Here is a 21,100-nt window from a genome sequence, read left to right as displayed (position 1 = left end):
ACCCTGGTGTAAAAGGGCTGAGGTAGGCAGTAAATAAATAAGCCCCCAAAGAAATGGCAATTTCAGAAAGTGATAAGTAAAGGAAATCTAATAGGAAAATGTGTAGAGAGTGCTAGAGAGAGGAGGACAAGATGAGGGAGGGAGATCTGGGAAGGTTACCCTGTGAAGATGGGGTATAAGCTGAAACCTACGTGAGGAGGAAGGCCAGGCTCTGCTGGGAGCTGGGGGGAGCATGCTCTTGACAGAGAGTAGACAAAGGCCAAGATGGGAAGGAGCTTCCCAGTTTCTGGAACAGAGATGATCAGGCGCTGGGCTGAAGGGATTCAGCAGTCGAGCAGGTGGCCAGGGCCAGCAAGCAGCTCCAGAAGCTCTGAGAACTCGCCCCCAGAAAGCTTTACCTAACTCCCCAGGGAAGAGAAAGGAGAGGAGCAGGAGAAATAAGGTCTAGTCCTCTCAGCTTCTTCAGGCCTGGCTTGCCGGTGCCTCTGCCCCTCGCCCTGAGCATCTCCCCTACCCTCTGCTGCCCTTCTGGCCTTGGACACTAGACCATGCTGGGAAAGTGTCCAGAACAATGAGGAAAGAAACCAGTTCTTCCAGAAAGATCACCTCCCTCCAACGGCCCTCTCCTGTCCACAGGCTGTTTCACCATGTGCAAATGGCCATGACCTAATCCTAATGTTGCCTCTCCCCGGGAACGGGGGAGCAAGCACAGAGCTGGAAGTATCTGCCTCCTTCCTGGTTTATTCCCAGTCCTGACCTGGACCCCAGCCTGACCACAGTGATGGGCTTGTCACTATCTAGACTGAATAAACTTCAGCTCTATTGGGAAGCCAGGGAACTTTTCTATTTTCTGGGATACCAAAGGAAACTCTGGAGGGAATTCCTCTGGCCAGTCAAGGAATCAGGGGTGGGCCTCATAGACATGGAAGGTAGCCCAAGCCACTGTGTGACTCAGTTCCAGTTATGCTGAGATGAGCAGTTTGTGTCCTATAAGCATATCCATTATACACATTTAATGTGTATAATGCATTCCCTTCATTTGCATTTGGAGAAGGCAATGGCACCCCACTCCAGGATTCTTGCCTGGCAAATCCCATGGACTGAAGAGCCTGGTAGGCTGCAGTCCATGGGGTCGCTAAGAGTCAGACACAACTGAGCGACTTCACTTTCACTTTTCACTTTCATGCATTGGAGAAGGAAATGGCAACCCACTCCAGTGTTGTTGCCTGGAGAATCCCAGGGACGGGGAAGCATGGTGGGCTGCCGTCTATGGGGTCGCAGAGTCGGACACGACTGAAGTGACTTAGCAGCAGCATTTGCATTTGCATTTGCCTTACTTTTCCCTGCTACTAGTTCCCTGGATAACATCTATATTTCTATATGGAGTTACATCTTTGAAACCATCATGCATCTCTTTGCAGGTATTATGCAAATAAACCAGGTTGGCAAATCATGCTATAACTGAAAGGTGAGAAAAAAAAAATCTAATTTCTGTATTAGTGCTCCAAGAATCTGGTCTTCCTCATAAGTCCCTACTTGCCAATTAACTAGGAGAAAATAAATGTTTAGGCTCACCGTTTTAAGATACTGGTTTATGAAGACTAATTGTCAAATTTTCAGGAATTTTGAGAGCCGAGTTGTTAAATACAAATAGTATTTAAATTATTAAACTTACAATTAATTATATTATGACAAAGATAATGCTCAGAAGTCTATCACTTCCTAATTATTTCAGTATGTTTACTTTTTATACTTTTAAGTCTATTTACATCTACTGTAAATAGGGGCTTCCCAGGTGGTACTAGTGGTAAAGAACCCACCTGCCAATGCAGGAGACATAAGAGAGACAGGTTTGATCCCTGAGTTGGGAAGATTCCCTGGAGGAGGGTTCAGCAACTGAGTCCAGTATTCTTGCCTGGAGAATCCCCATGGAGAGAGGAGCCTGGTGGGCTGCAGTCCACAGGGCTGCAAAGAGTCAGACACCTCTACTTAGCATGCACACTTACTCTATTTGTGCATAGAAATACTGTACAGTGATTTCTTAATGCGCCTCTCTTCCCAACATGTTGGTAGCTTGAAATCATCTTTGATGAGAATACTTATACCACGAAAATCGGCACAGGCTACAAATCTGGATTTGTTTTTATTATTTTATTGATTGTGTAGGCTTAAGAAATAAACGCAGGGAATGTTAATAACTCAGGTTAACAAGTGTGGTGCCATTACATTGTGAACAGCACAAAAAATGAGAAAATCCTCTTTTAGTACTTGGAAACTCTTCAGCAGTTACGTGGGTCATTGGCAAATGAGTAAAGATGCAACCAACATATGTCTTGGATGCTTCAATTTCCTTGTACTCGTTAACATAAAGCACAATGTCAAGCTACAGTTGTGTTGGAACTACATTCACTCACCAGTTGCGACCACAGGCTAGTTGTAGATGCACGCCAGCACGCCATTGACGACACTAAGACCGTCCCTTGCCAGGGTGCATGACTTGCAATCTAGAATTTACTTCCTCCCCCTCCCCCAGCCCAGTCCCTCCCCTGAGCACCTTTGTGTTTTAGTAAATAAACTGTAAGCCAGTATACCATGGTTCTACCCCCAGGGCTTCCTTCTACCGAATCATGCCAATTTCACTTTAGGCTGGCCTGACAGACAGAAACTGGACTATTCCCACAGTCTTAAACAAGAACTACCTGACAGCCTCTCTTACCTGACATATCTCTTTTATTTTAAAGTTTTCCATCACCCTGGAAAGGTCCACTTCTATCCTCACATGCAAGTACAGTTGCCCCTCAGTTCAGAGCTGGGATTGATTCCAGTGCCCCTTTGGATGTGAAAATCCAAGGATGCTCAAGTCCTTATGTAAAATAGTATAGTATTTCCATATAATCTAAGCACATCCTCCCATATACTTTAAGTCATTACTTATAGCTGTAAATACAATGTAATGCTATGTAAACAGTTTCCTTTGCCAGCTGAACCTTTCCTTTGGGGAATATTGAGATTTTTTTTTTTTTTCCTGAATATTATCTATAGTCAGTTGGTTGAATCTTGATTGCGGAATCTATGGGAACAGAGGGCTAACTGTATACTTATGGCCTGATGCCATGGGTGGGGAATCTGTCTTGTAGGCTCTATAGGAGAATTCCAGAAACTGAGTCCACCAGATTTGGGTGTGATTTGCTGAAAGGAAGTAAGATGAGAGGGAATGGGGTAAAGGAATTTAGAGAATCTTCTCCCAAGACAATAGGCTAGTCTTCAAGTCTGTTTACTTGAGACACAATCCAGTATTTGAATGCCAAAAGCTATATCTGAGCAGGAGGACTGACTACATAATTTGTGGGACCCAGTGCACAATGAAAATGTGGGACTCCTTGTTCAGATTATGAAGAATTTGAAGATGGTGGTGGCAGAACATCCATCACAAGCTGGGGCCCTGTGAGACACCTATCATACCCCATGATGCCAGCCCTGTCATACATTTCCTTTCTCTTTCCATTCCTTCAGAAACATTACTGACTAATATCCCCTACTATCCCCTCTCCTGCCCCAGGCACGTGGATGTTCTGAGAGTGAATCATATATTCACAAAGGCAAAATGAAAAGCAAATTAATATATTTTTTAGTTATTTAAATTTCCTAAATCAAGAACTTCCCTGGTGGTCCAGGGGCTTTGACTTTGAGCTTCCAGTACAGGGGGCCCGAGTTCCATGCTTGGTCAGAAAATTAGATCCTAAATCCTCAAATAAGATTTTGCATACCTTAACTAAAGAAGCCACATACTACAGCTAAGTCCTGATGTGGCCAAATAGATAAATATTTTCATAAATAAATAAATGTCCTAAATCATACCCAGCTCCACTCCCCTGAGTCTGAGAATAGCAAAATCACATTTCTTTCATTTATTTATTCATTCATTCACCATTGATTTCCTGAATATCTTCCCTCCTCCTAGGGGATCCCTAGGCCTGTGGGATTTAATAGTAAGCAAAGCAGACCTGTCTTTGTCCTTGTGAGGGTCTCTGTTTAGTCCAAGAAATGAACTCTAAAAAATCAGTGATTCACCTAAATAGACAATTACAGACTGGAATAAAAGAGGCATGGTTAAAGAAGCATGGTTTTAAGAGCAAGCCTTGAATATATTAAAGAAGATTGACCTGGCCCAAGGATATAGGTTGGGAATGGGTGGTTTGGGGTTTCCCTGGGTGATCTTAGGCTGAGCCCCAAGTAGAAGTTTAAAGACAGGGAGCCAAGCCCATTCCTAACAGAGGGAAGAGCAGGTGCTGTGACAACGGCCCCCAGCACACTCCTTGTTGAGCGATATCCCCCTCTCCTGCTTGGGGTTCCATCTAAGCTGTTCTTACCTGTTGCCTTTTCAGATTCTCTGATTCTGGGAAACAAACAATTGGCAGTACACCTGAAAATGACCAGAAGGAGGATGTACTGGGTCCCCAGGTCTTCTGGTGGCCTTGTGAATCTCGGCTTGGATGTAGATGATGACATGGTTTCGGGACTTAGCTATGTAAGTAGATCTCTTTTGCATTAAAACACCAGGGAACAGTTCACAGGGTACTTCCAGTGGTCATAAACTGGATCAAATTTTTTTGTCCCCTATTTATTTAATTTTGATTTTTTTAAAATGAAGCTCTGGCTTGTACAATTAGATGAATCGTAATTGTTGGTTATGATGCATGTTTATGGCTCATACAACTCTCTCCAACTACCCTCCACTCCCCACCCCATCTCTGTCTCTCTCACCTATTTATGCATTTACTTATAATCATATGATAAGCACCAATAAATCTACCACCAACTCACCAGCTCGGACCTTGACCCCATTACATTCCCAAACTCTCCCTGGTTCCTTCAGGAACCACTATTCCGAACCTTTACCCATAGATCCCTTACTGTGTTTTCAAGAGAGTATTATTTATTCTATATGAAGTCCTAGAAATAATATACCTTTTTCATTTCAGTGGTTTCCTACTTTATCAAAAGGGTAACATGTAATGTCTTGTGATTTATTTTTTACTTCTTGATTTCTTTTTAATAGTTTTATCCTTAGAGAGTAACTTGGTTTTGCATTCTGTGGGTGACTAAACATAACACCCTTTCTTCTTGTCTACAGTGTTTATGGTCAGAGAAAAGCCCAGAGAAGTTGAGGGAACTGCCCAGAGTAGGAGCAGAGTCAGAGCTGGGAGCTGGTTATTCTGACAAGTGACTCATTCCCTACCTGGCAGGCTTTCCTTTATTTATTTTTATTGAGACATAAGTGGCGTAAAACATCATATGACTTTCAGATGTATTATAGAATGAGTCATTATTTGTCTAAATTATGAGAGGATCACCCCAATATCCATCACCACCCATAGTTCAACTATTTTTTTTCTCATGAGAAATTTTAAGACCTACTCCCTTAACAACTTTCAGATATGCAGTGCGATATTATCAGTTATAGTTATCATGTTGTACATTATATCCCCATGACTTACTCATTTTATAATTGCATGTCTGTACTTTTTGACCACCTTCACCCATTTTGCCTATCCTCACCTCTGGCAATTACCAGTCAGGTTTTTGTTTGGTTGTTAGCTGGGTGGGTATTTTTTATTCTATTCAGTTCAGTTCAGTTCAGTTGCTCAGTCGTGTCCGACTCTTTGTGACCCCAGGGACAGCAGCACGCCAGGTCTCCCTGTTCATCACCAACTCCCAGAGCTTAGTCAAACTCATGTCCATCAAGTTGGTGATGCCATCCAACCATCTTATCCTCTATCATCCCCTTCTCTTCCTGCCTTCAATCTTCCCCAGCATCAGGGTCTTTTCCAATGAGTCAGTTCTTCATATCAGGTGTACAGAGTATTGGAGTTTCAGCTTCAGCATCAGTCCTTCCAATGAATATTCAGGGTTGATTTCCTTTAGGATTGGCTGGTTTGATCTTGCAGTCCAAGGGACTCTCAAGAGTCTTCTCCAACATCACAGTTAAAAGCATCAATTCTTTGGCACACAGCTCTCTTCATAGTCCAACTCTCACATCCATACCTGACTACTGGAAAAACCAAAGCTTTCACTAGACAAACCTTTGCTGGCTCCATGATGTTGGAAAAGACTCTTAAGAGTCCCTTGGACTGCAAGGAGATCAAATCAGTCAATCCTAAAGGAAATCAACCCTGAATATTCATTGGAAGGACTGATGCTGAAGCTGAAATTCCAATACTCTGGCCACCTGATGTGAAGAACTGACTTCATTGGAAAAGACCCTGATGCTGGGGGAGATTGAAGGCAGGAAGAGAAGGGGATGACAGAGGATAAGATGGTTGGATGGCATCACCAACTCGATGGACATGAGTTTGAGTAAACTCCGGGAGTTGGTGATGGACAGGGAGGCCTGGCGTGTTGCAGTCCGTGGGATCACAAAGAGTCAGACACGACTAAGGAACTGACCTGAACCTTTGTTGGCAAAGTGATGTCTCTGCTTTTTAATATGCCGTCTAGGTTGGTCATAGCTTTCCTTCCAAGGAGCAAGCATCTTTTAATTCCATGGCTGCAGTCACCATCTGCAGTGATTTGGGAGCCCAAGAAAATAAAGCCTCTCACTGTTTCCATTATTTCCCCATCTATTTGCCATAAAGTAATGGAACCAGATGCCATGATCTTTGTTTTTTGAATGTTGAGTTTTAAGCCAACTTTTTTCACTCTCATCAAGAGGCTCTTTAGTTCTTCTCTTTCTGCCATAAGGATGGTGTCATCTGCATATCTTAGGTTATTGATATATCTCCCAGCAATCTTGATTCCAGCTAGTGCTTCATCTAGCCCAGCATTTCACTTGATGTCATGTACTCTGCGTATAAGTTAAATAAGCAGGGTGACAATATACAGTCTTGACATACCCTTTCCCAATTTGGAACCAGTCTATTGTTCCATGTCCAGTTTTAACTGTTGTCTCTTGACCTGCATACAGATTTCTCAGGAGGCAGATGGTTCCCATCTTCCCATCATAAGAACTCCCATTTCTTTAAGAATTTTCCACAGTTTGTTATGATCCGTACAGTCAAAGGCATTGCTATAGTCAATAAAGCAGAAGTAGATGTTTTTCTGGAACTCTCTTGCTTTGTTCTATTGGGGTGGCCAAAAAATTCCTTGGGTTTTTTTCCATAATATCTTATGGATGTTATATCTCAGATATATGTAAGTGAGATCATAGAGTATTTGTCTTTTTCTGTCTGACTGTGATATCCTTTCTCTAGGAGGCTGAATGTGGAAAGATCGTCCTCCTTGGGCGGCTGGTCCCTCATTCCCTCAGGACAGTATTTGTGAGGTCTGAAACTGATGCTCTTTTGTTTTTTCTTTCCCAAGAAAACAATAACTGTTGAAGATGGCCCCTGGAGACAGCAGGTGAGGGAATGCGAGGCACCAGAGAGAGGGAAGTATGATGCTGCCTGGAAAACCATGATTCCCTTCCGACCGAAGCCAAAGTGAGTCCTGAGTGGGAGCCGAGGGTTGGTAGCCTCCTGGGCAGTGATACTCAGGCCCTGACACCTGGACCCCTCCTAAAGCCTGCACAGCCCTGTCCCAACACTGTCCTGTCACCCTCCACAGCCAAACACCTCCCAAGAAACCTGGCACCCATCAGGGCACCACAGCCAGCATCTTCATTCATTCATTCATTCAGTCAGCAGGACTCATTGACACTGTGCTAGACTGGGGGGTGGGTAACAGTGAGCCAGCCAAACAGGACCCTTGCCCATCACCGACCTCACATGGGGGGAAATGAGTAAGCTTGTAAGCATGCCAACCAAGTTCCATCTAGTCAAAGCTATGGTATTTCCAGTAGTCATGCATGGATGTGAGAGTTGGACTATAAAGAAAGCCGAGCACCAGATAATTGATGCTTTTGAACTGTGCTGTTGGAGAAGACTTTTGAGAGTCTTTTGGACAGCAAGGAGATCCAACCAGTCCATCCTAAAGGAAATCAGTCCTGAATATTCATTGGAAGGATTGATACTGATGCTGAAGCTCCAATTCTTTGGCTATGTGATGCGAAGAGCTGACTCATTGGAAAAGACCCTGGTGCTGGGAAAGGTTTAAAGTGGGAGCAGAAGGGGATGACAGAGGATGAGATGGTTGATGGCATCACCAACTCGATGGACATGAGTCTGAGTAAGCTCTGGGAGTTGGTGATGGACAGGGAGGCCTGGCGTGCTGCAGTCCATGGGGTTGCAAATAGTCAGACAGGACTGAGCGACTGAACTGAAACATATGATTATTGCTGTTTGGGGAAGGTGCTGTAAAGAAATGTGGGGGTGTGAGGGACAACAGATCAGCGACAACATGACAGGTTCTGAGTGACACTGAAACTGAGACCTGGAGGGTGAACGGGAGGCTGGTGTTTGCCAGCATGTGCAAGGGCCTGGCCTTGCAGTGGAAGAACACAGTGATGTGCGTGTTCAGGATCTGAGAAGGAGGCCGATGCCTCTCCAGAGTCCTAGCCATAGTGGATGGGGCAAGGCGAGACCCCCAGCATGTCTCCCCAGACCATATTAAGTCCATCGGTCTTCATTCAGAGAAAAGTGGGCAGCCATGGAAAGGGCCAGATGCCCTATGATGTTACCTTAAACTTAAGAGTTTAAGAAATTCATGGAGCCTCCTCTACTAAACCGTAGTTTCAAGTAACCATCCCCAAAAGACTTTCTGGTTTATACACCTGGGGCTTCAGGGGCCTCCGCAGATTCACGCACACACTCATTTATGCAGGATTTGTTGACAGGCGCTTCACACTTCCGGTCTGATCCCTCAGTGTTTCGTCACTGGGAAAAATTTTGTATTTAGGAATTTCTCTTTGCTCCAGTGTTTTTCTAACAAACAGCAGTGGTTTTTGTATTTTTTAAACTTGAGCTTCTGTCAACACCAGTTACATTGTTACCCACCAAATCAATCGAGAACTTTGGTACTTGAGTTCACCTGGACAGCCTTAGAGAAAAATTGTTTCTGCTGGGCCCTTGGAATATCAGCCCCGGCACATGGGTTCCGGCCCAATCCTTGCCATCACAGATGGCCCCACACGTCTCCTACAATGTCTCACCTTCCCTCAGTTCTTCTCTCCCAGCATCTCCCACTGAGGCCCGGCCAGCATTGCCCAGAACGTACAACCATGATTGCTGGTGGGCTGGAAGGATGTAAAGGACCAGAAAGAGGAGAAAAGAGGCCATAACCCCAAACAAGAGAATATCTTGCAAGTCTGGCATTCTTGTCTTCACATCTATCTCCCCAAATCATTTTTAATGTTGAATTTTCCTCATATAACATTAGAGAAAATGTTGGGAAAAAAGTGAAATTACACACAATCTCAACACCTTAATGAAATCATTATTTGTCTTTTGTGAACGATTCACAAAGATATGACCTTATCATTCTTAGTTATTTACTTTTTTTGTTTTTACAGTTTTTATGGAAGTTACTGCATTTCAGACTCTTCTGTTGACCATGATGGCTACTCCATTTCTTCTGAGGGATTCCTGCCCACAGTAGTAGATATAATGGTCATCTGAGTTAAATTCACCCATTCCAGTCCATTTTAGTTCACTGATTCCTAGAATGTCGACGTTCACTCTTGGCATCCCTTGTTTGACCACTCCAATTTGCCTTGATTCATGGACCTGACATTCCAGGTTCCTGTGCAATATTGCTCTTTACAGCATCGGACCTCGCGTCTATCACTAGTCACATCCACAGCTGGGTATTGTTTTTGCTTTGGCTCCAACCCTTCATTCTTTCTGGAGTTATTTCTCCACTGACCTCCAGTAGCATATTGGGTACCTACTGACCTGGGGAGTACCTCTTTCAATATCCTATCATTTTGCCTTTTCATACTGTTCATGGGGTTCTCAAGGCAAGAATACTGAAGTGGTTTGCCATTCCCTTCTCCAGTGGACCACAATCTGTCAGACCTCTCCACCATGACCCGCCCATCTTGGGTTGTCCTGCGGTCATGGCTTAGTTTCATTGAGATAGACAAGGCTGTGGTCCTAGTGTGATTAGATTGACTAGATTTCTGTGAGTATGGTTTCAGTGTGTCTGCCCTCTGATGTCCTTTTGCAACATCTACCATCTTACTTGAGTTTCTCTTACTTTGGGCATGGGGTATGTCCACGGCTGCTCCAGCAAAGCACAGCCGCTGCTCCTTACCTTGGATGAGGGGTATCTCCTCCTGCTGCCCTTCCTGACCTTCAACATGGGATGGCTCCTCTAGGCCCTCCTGCACCTGCACAGCCACCACTCCTTGGACGTGGGGTTGCTCCTTCCTGCTGCCGCCCTTGGCCTCGGGCACCGCCGCTGGCCTAGGATGCGGGGTGGCTCCTCCTAGCCGCCGCCCCTGGCCTCAGATGCCGGGTATCTCCTCCCGGCCGTCGCCCCCGACCTCGGATGTGGGGTAGCTCCTCTTGGCTGTTCCTGCACCGTCACAGCCTGGCACTCTAGGCCGCTGCCCCTGACCTTGGACATGGGGTAGCTCTCAGCCGCACCTACTGCGTGGGCCCGCCGCTGACACCTGCGCTTACAGGAGACAGGGATCAAGACCATCCTCATGGAAAAGAAATGCAAAAAAGCAAAATGGCTGTCTGGGGAAGCCTTACAAATAGCTGTGAAAAGAAGAGAAGCGAAAAGCCAAGGAGAAAAGAAAAGATATAAGCATCTGAATGCAGAGTTCCAAAGAATAGCAAGAAGAGATAAGAAAGCCTTCTTCAGCGATCAATGCAAAGAAAAGAGGAAAAGAACAGAATGGGAAAGACTGGAGATCTCTTCAAGAAAATTAGAGATACCAAGGGAACATTTCATGCAAAGATGGGCTCGATAAAAGACAGAAATTGTATGGACCTAACAGAAACAGAAGATATTAACAAGAGGTGGCAAGAATACACGGAAGAACTGTACAAAAAGGATCTTCACGACCCGGATAATCATGATGATGTGATCACTCATCTAGAGCCAGACATCTTGGAATGTGAAGTCAAGTGGGCCTTAGAAAGCATCACTACGAACAAAGCTAGTGGAGGTGATGGAATTCCAGTAGAGCTATTTCAAATCCTGAAACATGATGCTGTGAAAGTGCTGCACTCAGTATGCCAGCAAATTTGGAAAACTCAGCAGTGGCCACAGGACTGGAAAAGGTGTTTTCATTCCAATCCCAAAGAAAGGCAATGCCAAAGAATGCTCAAACTACCGCACAATTGCACTCATCTCACACATTAGTAAAGTAATGCTCAAAATTCTCCAAGCCAGGCTTCAGCAATATGTGAACCGTGAACTTCCTGATGTTCAAGCTTGTTTTAGAAAAGGCAGAGGGACCAGAGATCAAATTGCCAACATCCGCTGGATCATAGAAAAAGCAAGAGAGTTCCAGAAAAACATCTATTTCTGTTTTATTGACTATGCCAAAGCCTTTGACTGTGTGGATCACAATAAACTGTGGAAAATTCTGAAGGAGATGGGAATACCAGACCACCTAACCTGCCTGTTGCGAAATCTGTATGCAGGCCAGGAAGCAACAGTTAGAACTGGACATGGAACAACAGACTGGTTCCAAATAAGGAAAAGGAATACGTCAAGGCTGTATATTGTCACCCTGCTTATTTAACTTCTATGCAGAGTACATCATGAGAAACACTGGGCTGGAAGAAACACAAGCTGGAATCAAGATTGCCGGGAGAAGTATCAATAACCTCAGATATGCAGATGACACCACCCTTATGGCAGAAAGTGAAGAGGAACTAAAAAGCCTCTTGATGAAAGTAAAAGAGGAGAGTGAAAAAGTTGGCTTAAAGCTCAGCATTCAGAAAACGAAGATCATGGCATCTGGTCCCATCACTTCATGGGAAATAGATGGGGAAACAGTGGAAACAGTGTCAGACTTTATTTTTTTGGGCTCCAAAATCACTGCAGATGGTGATTGCAGCCATGAAATTAAAAGACGCTTAATCCTTGGAAGAAAAGTTATGACCAACCTAGATAGCCTATTCAAAAGCAGAGACATTACTTTGCCAACTAAGGTCCATCTAGTCAAGGCTATGGTTTTTCCAGTAGTCATGTATGGATGTGAGAGTTGGTCTGTGAAGAAGGCTGAGCACCAAAGAATTGATACTTTTGAACTGTGGTGCTGGAGAAGACTCTTGAGAATCCCTTGGACTGCAAGGAGATCCAACCAGTCCATTCTGAAGGAGATCAGCCCTGGAATTTCTTTGGAAGGAATGATGCTAAAGCTGAAACTCCAAAACTTTGGCCACCTCATGCGAAGAGTTGACTCACTGGAGAAGACTTTGATGCTGGGAGGGATTGGGGGCAGGAGGAGAAGGGGACGACAGAGGATGAGATGGCTGGATGGCATCACTGACTCGATGGACGTGAGTTTGAGTAAACTCCCGGAAAGAGTTGGACACGACTGAGCAACTGAACTGAACTGAACTGATGGAAGTTACAGAAGCAGAGCATACAAATTTAAAGTGATGAGAATTTAGTTTTGCTCCATTGCAATTTCTAACCCCTACTTCAAAGTCAATCTATGAATGAGTTGATATAAATTGTTATATAATTTGATGTTTATTATATATAATATAGATATGTGTATACTGTTCTCTGACTTCCCTTATTTCTTCCTTTTTTATATAAGTAAAAATATGCTAAATTTCTTGATCTTCAAGTGACCTTTTTTTCAGTATGCTTAGAGCCTGTTCCACGTTCTACGTGTAGATCATCCCTATTTTTAGACCCTTCCGCACTGTTTTCTACAACATGGTGCAGGATATGCCATATTTGTTTTCTTTCTTTTTAAATCATTCCTTTGTTACTGGGTGTTTTTGTTGCTTCTGGTTTTTAACTTTGAGAACTGGGGAGAAAACCACAGTGTGGTCCTCTGGATGTAGGAAAAAAATATTTTTTCATGACTATTATTTGTGATGTTAACAATAGTCATGAAAAAGATATTTTTTTTCCATGTAGACGGTGTAGAATCCACAGTGTGGTTTTCCCCCAGTCCTCATTCATCTCTTCCAAGCTCTGCCTGTGACTGAGCTGTCCACCGCTGGAGCCCACGCCCAGCGTCACCGTGCTGCCTGTGGTCTTCTGCTAGGTCTCCTGAGCCCCAGCCCCTGGATGATGCTGGCCTGCTCTCCTACCTCATGCTGTCATGGCTCAGCCCGCTCATGTTTCGAGGTTTACGGAGATGCTTAGATGAGAACAACATCCCCCCGCTGTCAGTACACGATGCTGCCGACAAAAATGCCAAAAGGTAAAGTCATGCTGGGTGAGCCAGTGGGGTTAAAGACCATGTCTCTGCAGTCGGTGGCCAGAGATGCTTCAATGTGTGTTTTAAGGGGAGGGGGGTAGTGGTTCATCTTCAGACGAGTGAAGTATATCAGTTCTGCCTTTGTAGCAGGAACCCTCCTTCTATCGGAGGTTCTTAATCTGGAGTTAATTAATAATTTATGTATTTCATATGTAAATATGTAAATATTGTTGCTTTTGCTGGAGAACTTTTCCTGGAACGAGAATTCTCATCTTTTATTGGGTCTGTCTGAGGTCCCCGGACCCTGAGAAAGAAAGTACTGCTTCTTGTCCCTTTTGCCTTTTTTGGTGTGTGGATAAAGCATTTATCTGTGTCACAGATTATTAAATTTTGGCCAGTAGCCCAGGCTCTTAAGCCACCTTACGCAACCACTAATCATTGTGGGATTAAATTCCCTGTACCATCTACCTCACAGGTGAAATTAGATCAAAAGGGCGGGGGGTGGGAACAAGTGACCTGGAATGTCCTGTACTAATGTTACCTCTAGGTTCTTCATGAGAGACCCCAGGTGTAGATGGTCTTTTCCAAATGTATCCCAGACATGATGGCACTCTAAGAGCCTTCCTGAGAATATTCAGTGGTCAGGGAGTTTGTGAACCGTCAGATGCTATCACCAGGTCTCAGAGATTTATAAAGAAAATCAGTGTAGTGAAGCCACTGAGAAAGCAGAAACTGGTTGAATTTTGACCCATTGCTTCTTAGACTCAGAAAAAAAAATAGAGGTTCCAGGGAGCACCTCTTGGATAATGTCAGATATTGGTAGAATCTCACTTCTTACCAGCTATGATGTCAGAGGAGTTTACTTACCTATGTTTTTATGTATAAGATAGTGAATTATAAAAAAATATCTCTCATTGTCCCTCATTGGCTCGTTGTAAGAGTCAAAAGAGATAATAGATTTGATGTAAAGCACCTGGAAAAATGCCAGATGCATCATAGGCTGTCAGTTAAATGTTAGCTTGCTTGTTCTTCCCTAACCACTGCGAAGACCAGGTCTCCTAATTTACTTCTGTTCACTTTCCGCCCACTGGTGCTGCCTTTTTTATTCTGTAACTCACAATGCCTCACCACCAATGTTTTTGCAATCACTCCATCCTTACATGATTCTTTGAAATGGTAATTTCCCGTGCATTCACACTTTTGGAGGGATTTCTTTCTGTGTGTTCACCATTTAACAGAGCTTCCCAGGTGGCACTAGTGGTAAAGAACTCCCTTGACAAAGCAAGAGACTCAGGAGACACGGGTTCCATCCTTGTTTCAGAAAGATCCCCTGGAGGGGGGCCTGGCAACCCACTCCAGTGTTCTTGCCTGGAGAATCCCATGGACAGAGGAGTCTGATGGGCTACGGCCCATAGGGTCACAGACAGTCAGACATGACTGAAGCAACTTGGCACACCATTTAATAGGCAGAATCCTGGGTTGTGCCTTCCCTAATCCTTCAAAAGAGCTGCTTTGTTTTCTATGAGAATGGGCTGACAAAGTGCCAACCGTCATCCTCATCACCATTCTCGGCAGGATTACCATTGTCACCACCATCATCTTCATCCTATGATCACCATAATTCCTCACGTGTTAGCTATTCTTAATTATAGAGCATCTCCCCACCCATTGTCTCCTTTGACCATCACAAAAGGATTATGAAATAAACAAGGCAGATGTTGTTTCCCCCATCTTACAAATGAAGAACCAGAATTAAGAGAAGTATGTTCCTTGAATCATATCATGAATGAATGGAGGAGGTAAAATTTGAAACCACGTCTCTTGAATCTGAATCTAATAATCATGGCCAGAAACAGATAGAGTTGCCCAGAGAGCTGTGGGTAGGCTATGGAAGACTTGCATTTATTTAGTCAAAGTAGAACCGACTCTAGAGCTGGTTGTTTCTGTGGATTGTGTCATGTGTGGAGGGAGGGCTAGAATGAGGAGAGGCAGCCCCGTGGTTTGATCTGAGCAATAGCATCTGCAAACAATAGAATCCTCCAACACGGAGAGGTGTCATGGGGACATTTTTGCTTTGTTGAGCTAGGGTCCAGGCCCCTGAGGTTATCTGGTCTGCAGAGGTGGGCCTGGATGGAATGGGGTAGTTTTCTTTAATAACTCAGAAAGGAAGAAGCCTGGAGTTTTGATTGCAGGAGAAGGAAAGTAGGACAGAAAGGTCTCATGGTAATGGTTCCCTCTGGTTTAGGCTGGGCGGGAGTATCCATGGCTGGAGGAGTAAAGAGTTGAAAGGGCCAGAACTGCTTTGTCATGAGAGACTTGGTGAAATTCTGGGAGAAGATGAGAGCCAGATGCTGACAGAGCTCTTGGAGACCAGGCACAACCAGTGCCTCTGTCGGGCCCTGGGGGCAGAGGGCAGCCCAACAGGGGAGTCCGTTCTGTCCACTGTGTTCTCGCTGTCTAAGGAGCAGCAGCTTTGGCGAGTGCCTGGAGTCCCTTGGCCTGGTTGCTGTCATCATTGCTGTTGTTCAGTTGCTAAGTCACATCCGACTCTTTGCAACCCCGTGGACTGCAGCATGCCAGGTTTCCCCGTCCTTCACTAACTCCCGGAGTTTGCATAACATCATGTCCATTGAGTCGATGATGCCATCCAACCATCTCATCCTCTGTCACCCCTTTCTCCTCCTGCCCTTAGTCTTTCCCAGCATCAGGGTCTTTTCCAATGAGTTGGCTCTTTGTGAGGTGGCCGAAGTATTGGAGCTTCAGCATCAGTCATTCCAATTAGTATTTAAAGCTGACTTCCTTTAGGATTGACTGGTTTGATCTCCTTGCTGTCCAAGGGACTCTTAAGAGTCTTCTCTAGTACCACAGTTCAAAAGCATCAATTTTTCAGCATTCAACCTTCCTGATGGTCCAAATGTCACATCCATACATGACCACTGGAAAAACCATAGCTTCGACTAGACAGATCTTTGTAGGCAAGGTGATGTCTCTGCTATCATCATGGGCAGTGCTAACCGCTTTCCAAATAGTGGAACCGGACATAGCGAAGCAGGAGCCAGGACATCCAAGTTTAGCCAGCATGGTGCCTGCAGCTGATAGATTGGACTGTGGATGCATGGTCGGGGGAGAGGCATCCAGAGCGAGATTAAGAGTCCGGAAGCCTTGAGTATCATAATGACGATTGTCCAGTCACTTGTTCCTGCCTCCAAAACAAAAGAGAAGTGTAGGAAAGTCAACACAATTTTAAATCTTTTCGTGAAAACTTCTTGGATGCTTTTTTTAAAAAGCTTATATACAAATAGTATATCAGTTTTTCCCCCAAAGAAATGTTTTAGGTGTTCATATTTTGCTGGTGTAGCACAAATCTCCCAGGCATCATTAACTTGGAATGCCAAAATTAGGATACATTTTTGGTTGCGTGATCCAACACTGGGACACCCTTTTGGGAATTCTGAAATAAATAAGGACACTTTTTGGAGATCAGAGTTCTGTATTTCATGAATCTTAATTTGTGTATAAAAAGGAAGGCAACGTTTTTCAGAGCCTTAGGCTGTTTCTTCAACTAACTGTATTTCAGGGTAACGAAACAGTTGATGAGGGAAATTTCTTCTTTAATATTTGCTTGTTTATTTTTGTTTGGCTGTGCCAGGTCTTAGTTGAAGCATGCAGAATCTTTAGTTGTGGCATGTGGGATCTAGTTCCTTGACCAGGGACCTAACCCAGGTCCCCTGCATTGGCAGCTTGGAGTTTTAGCCACTGGACCACCAGGATATTTCTGGGAAAAAAAAAATTTTTTTTTTTTTCAGAAAATTCAAGCTGAAAACTATAAATGGAATGATAGAATTAGACAAATCACCATTTTGCCAGTCCTGTTGGAGGTGGATATAGGCAATGATCATCAGCAATGGGGAACTTGGCAGGCTAACACACCTTAACTAAGTGATCCAGTTTAACATATCCAAAAGTGGGATAGCACACTGTACGTCTTCTGATGTGATAAAAAGAACATACACTATATCATCTATTAAGTATTTTTGCCAGCTGACTTAAATTCTGAATTTTATTATGCCTCTAGATTTAGCTAACAGCTTAATAGGAAATACATGGCATAGAAACTTATACTAGCCCCACAGGGGTGCAATCAGTCAAATCCAGAATGTGGAAAACTCAACAGGATAAATCATTCAGATTCTTTAGAAAGTAAATGGCAGAAAATGCAGAGGATTGAAAATTGTTACAGATAAAATGAGATGCAAGAGGCCTGTCAGATTTGTCTTTTAACTGCAATGAGTGGGACCTGTTTGGATCTTGATTTAGGGAAACTAACTGTAAGAACATATTTTTTAAATAATTAGAGAAAGTTGAATTAAATGCCATTCTTACTATGCTATTAATATATGGCTATTATTAATAGTTATTAATAATGAATAGTCATTAATTCATTAACCATTTTTATGGTTACTATGTGGCTTTTTAGGGTTTTATCTGGAAGAGATGCATACTGAAGCATTTATAGATGAAACAATATCTTTGGGATTTGCTTGAAATATTCTTGCAAAAAGGAAAATAATGGAAGGGGAGGAAAGATTAAACAAAAATGTCAAAATGTTGGTAATTCTTGGAGCTAAGGCATGTATATCTGCAGCATGCATGCAATATAAATGCCTTGTACTGTTCTCTCTCCTTGTGTTATCTTTGACAATTTCTGTAACCAAGTTCCTAGACCAGCAAGAACTGGGATAGTTGGGTGACACAACCAAAGAGATTTCATTTGCCTCCATTTCCTTCTCTTCAAGGCTTCGTCGTCTTTGGGAAGAAGAAGTCTCAAAGCATGGAATTGACAAAGCGTCAGTGCTTCGAGTGATGCTGCGATTCCAAAGAACAAGGCTTATTTTTGATACAATTATGAGCTGCTGCTTCTCCATCGCAAGTGTTGTGGGGCCCGTAAGTAGCAGACTTGATGAGGTATCCGGTCTTCAGGCTTTGGTGATTAGCATGTTTAGATCCATGCCAAGAACTGGAGATGTCTTGAGACTTCCCTGGTGGGTCAGTGGTTAGGACTCCACACCTCCAACTAGGGGGAGGTAGGTGTGCACGATCGATCCCTGGTTGGGGAACTAAGATCCTATATGCCATGCAGGGTGGCCAAAGAAAATAACAATAATTTTTTAAAACCCCAAAACATAAACAAACAAACAAAAAGATTTGAGGATGTCGGTCTCTCAACTGCTGCTCAGAAAATGAAGGCTTTCTGGGGGCAGTTGAGCTAGTAGTAGTTGAAAGTGTGAATTCTGCAGCCAGTGCTTAGGTTCTAACCTTGGTTCTGCTGCTTAATTTCTGGGTGACTTTGGGCAATTTGTTTACCCCTTCTGTGCTTTGGTTCCCTCATGGAACCCCATGATGCTCTCAACCATAGTCCTCACGGAAACTCTCATGTTTGAAATGCAGAGCCCGACATTGTCTGCCTCATAGGGTGACATTAAATAAATTCAGTATAGAAAACATTTATAACTCAGTCTGTCTCAGGACATGGGAGCTGCTTTGAGAAATGGCTGAACAGCTCAGGGCATGCAGGAGATTCCACGTACCGTGGTTAGGATGAATGGGCTCGCTTTTCCTATTAGTTCCTCAACTGTAGACAGTGAACCTGGCTGACCCAGCTGGGGTCACGTGCTCACTTGGTTGGTCAGCAGTGGAGCGCTCTGATTGACGATCCAGCCTAGGCTATGTGCGTTGGAGCAGGTGATCATCATCCCAGAAGAAAACAGAGGCGTTGTTACCAGCTTGCGGGAGAGGGGCTGCAGGTCAGGGGGAAGCAACAGCTGATGACACCACAGAGATAAGTGACTTGGGTGACAGCGTGTTTTCCATTCGTTCCTCTGGATCCGCTCTCCACCCTTGTGCACCACCGTATGCTATGCCCCTAGTGCATGGCCTCTCTGGATCACATCTGTGGGGTACCTCTGCCTCTGGCTTCTGGTTGAGTTTGACCAGTGGGAGAGCCCCTCTGGAGGCTGGAGGGAAGGAGAAGGTGAGGGCAAGATATATATCACTCTGACTTCCTCCCCCCCTGTCACTGAGGGTTGGTGACCAGCTCCTAAAATGAAGGGCCCTTTTTGTATGACTTTCTCCTTCTAGGCTTCAACAAACTCATCCTCCCCTCCCCATTTAGTCCCCTGCGGTTGCTAGCTCCAAGGTGCTTCTCCATTCCTGTTAAATTTCCTCAGTTCTGCCCACATCTTTATAAATAGTCAGGTTATTAACCCCTGGATTATTCCATGTGTGTGTAATCTATTTTCCATTGGGACTGATGCTGAAATGTGGTCTCTGTACTCTGGTGCCAAATCAAATCTCAGAGACAGAGTTTTGGTGAAGGGCTTCCCAGGTGGAACCAGTGGTAAAAAAAAAAAAAAAAATCCCTCTGCCAGTGCAGGAGATGCAAGAGACATGGGTTCAGTCCCTGAGTTGGGAAGAGCCCCTGGAGTAGGAAATTCCATGGACAGAGGAACCTGGTGGGCTACAGCCCATGAAGTCACAAAGAGCTGGACACAACTGAGTGACCAAGCACCCACACACTCACACAGAAAAGAATAGCTTTATTGCTTTGCCAGGCAAATGGGGACACAGTGGGCTAAAGACCTCAAAACTGTGTGTCCCAATTCAGGGGGATTTGGTGAGGAGTTTTATACCAATCCTCATGGCTCAGACAGTAAAGAATTTGCCTGCAATGATGGAGACCCAGGTTTGATCCCAGGGTTGGGTAGATCTCCTTGAGTAGAAAATGGCAACCCACTCCAGAATTCTTGCCTGGAGAATTCCATGGAGTGGTGGTCTACAGTTCATGGAGTCACAAAGGGTCAGACATGACTGAGTGACTAACATTTTCACTTTATAGCAATGGTTCAAGGGTGAGGTTTGCTGATGAGATCAGGGTGTGTGTAGGGCCTGCACTCCTTTAATCTGGCCTCAGGAGGTTTTCTGATGAGCTTCTGTGGTTCTTAAGGTTGTCAAACTGTGACCTTCTCTCTGGAGTAGAGTATTTTCATCAAGTAGTTAGCAGCTTCCATTTGTTGGGCATTTTAATTCTGCAGAAGAGCTCAAAAATATTGTTGTGTGTATCCCTTGAGGAGGAACCGGGACCCTGCCCAAGATTGCACTATTGTTTCTTGGCTGCTCCTTCCTTGTCTCCACATCCCCTCTCTTCCCTTAGGAATGCAGGGAAGGTCATGGAGGCTGGAGTCTGTTCCCTACAAACAAGAAATAGGGGGCACAGAATAAGCTTCTGCATCCAGGAGCGCCAGAGCATCCTGCTTGGTTTTAGGACCAGTATGAGGTGGTGGAGCTGGGCTTCAGATCTGGGTCAGTTGAACTCCTAAGTGTCCTCCAACTGGACTGTGATCTTCTGAGTGCAGAATTGTGCTTGAGTCAGTTGTGATCATTTAGTAAGCCCCCTCTCTTGACCTGAGGCCCTCACACCCAGTGCACTTTGGTTAGGTGTTGCCTGAAAGCAGGATTGGAAAGACAGAGTGATGCAAACTCCTGTTTCCTTTTAGATGTTTGTTGTACCAAAGATCCTGGAATATGCCGAAAACCCATCCGGGGACGTTGCCTATGGAGTTGGGCTTTGCCTTGCCCTTTTTTTCACGGAATGTCTGAAGTCTCTGAGCATGTGCTCATGCTGGGTCATCAACCAGCGCACAGGAGTCAGGTTTCGTGCAGCTGTCTTCTCCTTTGCCTTTGAGAAGCTGATGCAATTTAAGTCTCTAACACACATCACCGTGGGAGAGGTAAGTGACGAGGCTGCACAATGAGGGGGTATTT

The 21,100-nt window shown here is 44.3% G+C and overlaps 1 protein-coding gene across 1 annotated transcript in view; it reads left to right on the top strand.

Moving 5' to 3' along the window:
- The first annotated feature begins 4,429 nt into the window (after nt 1-4,429).
- ABCC11 (ATP binding cassette subfamily C member 11) overlaps nt 4,430-21,100 on the top strand; it is an 80,144-nt gene continuing 63,473 nt past the window's right edge. Inside the window, exons 1-5 of the mRNA XM_052655999.1 lie at nt 4,430-4,528; nt 7,360-7,478; nt 13,124-13,282; nt 18,076-18,223; nt 20,833-21,066. Coding sequence (XP_052511959.1) covers nt 4,430-4,528; nt 7,360-7,478; nt 13,124-13,282; nt 18,076-18,223; nt 20,833-21,066 — 759 coding nt within the window. The remainder of the gene's footprint in view (nt 4,529-7,359; nt 7,479-13,123; nt 13,283-18,075; nt 18,224-20,832; nt 21,067-21,100) is intronic.

Source organism: Budorcas taxicolor, chromosome 18 (genome assembly GCF_023091745.1).
Source record: "Budorcas taxicolor isolate Tak-1 chromosome 18, Takin1.1, whole genome shotgun sequence".
Taxonomy (NCBI): domain Eukaryota; kingdom Metazoa; phylum Chordata; class Mammalia; order Artiodactyla; family Bovidae; genus Budorcas; species Budorcas taxicolor.
The sequence above is the reverse complement of the archived record's forward strand: the minus strand, read 5'-3'. Positions and strand labels throughout refer to the sequence as shown.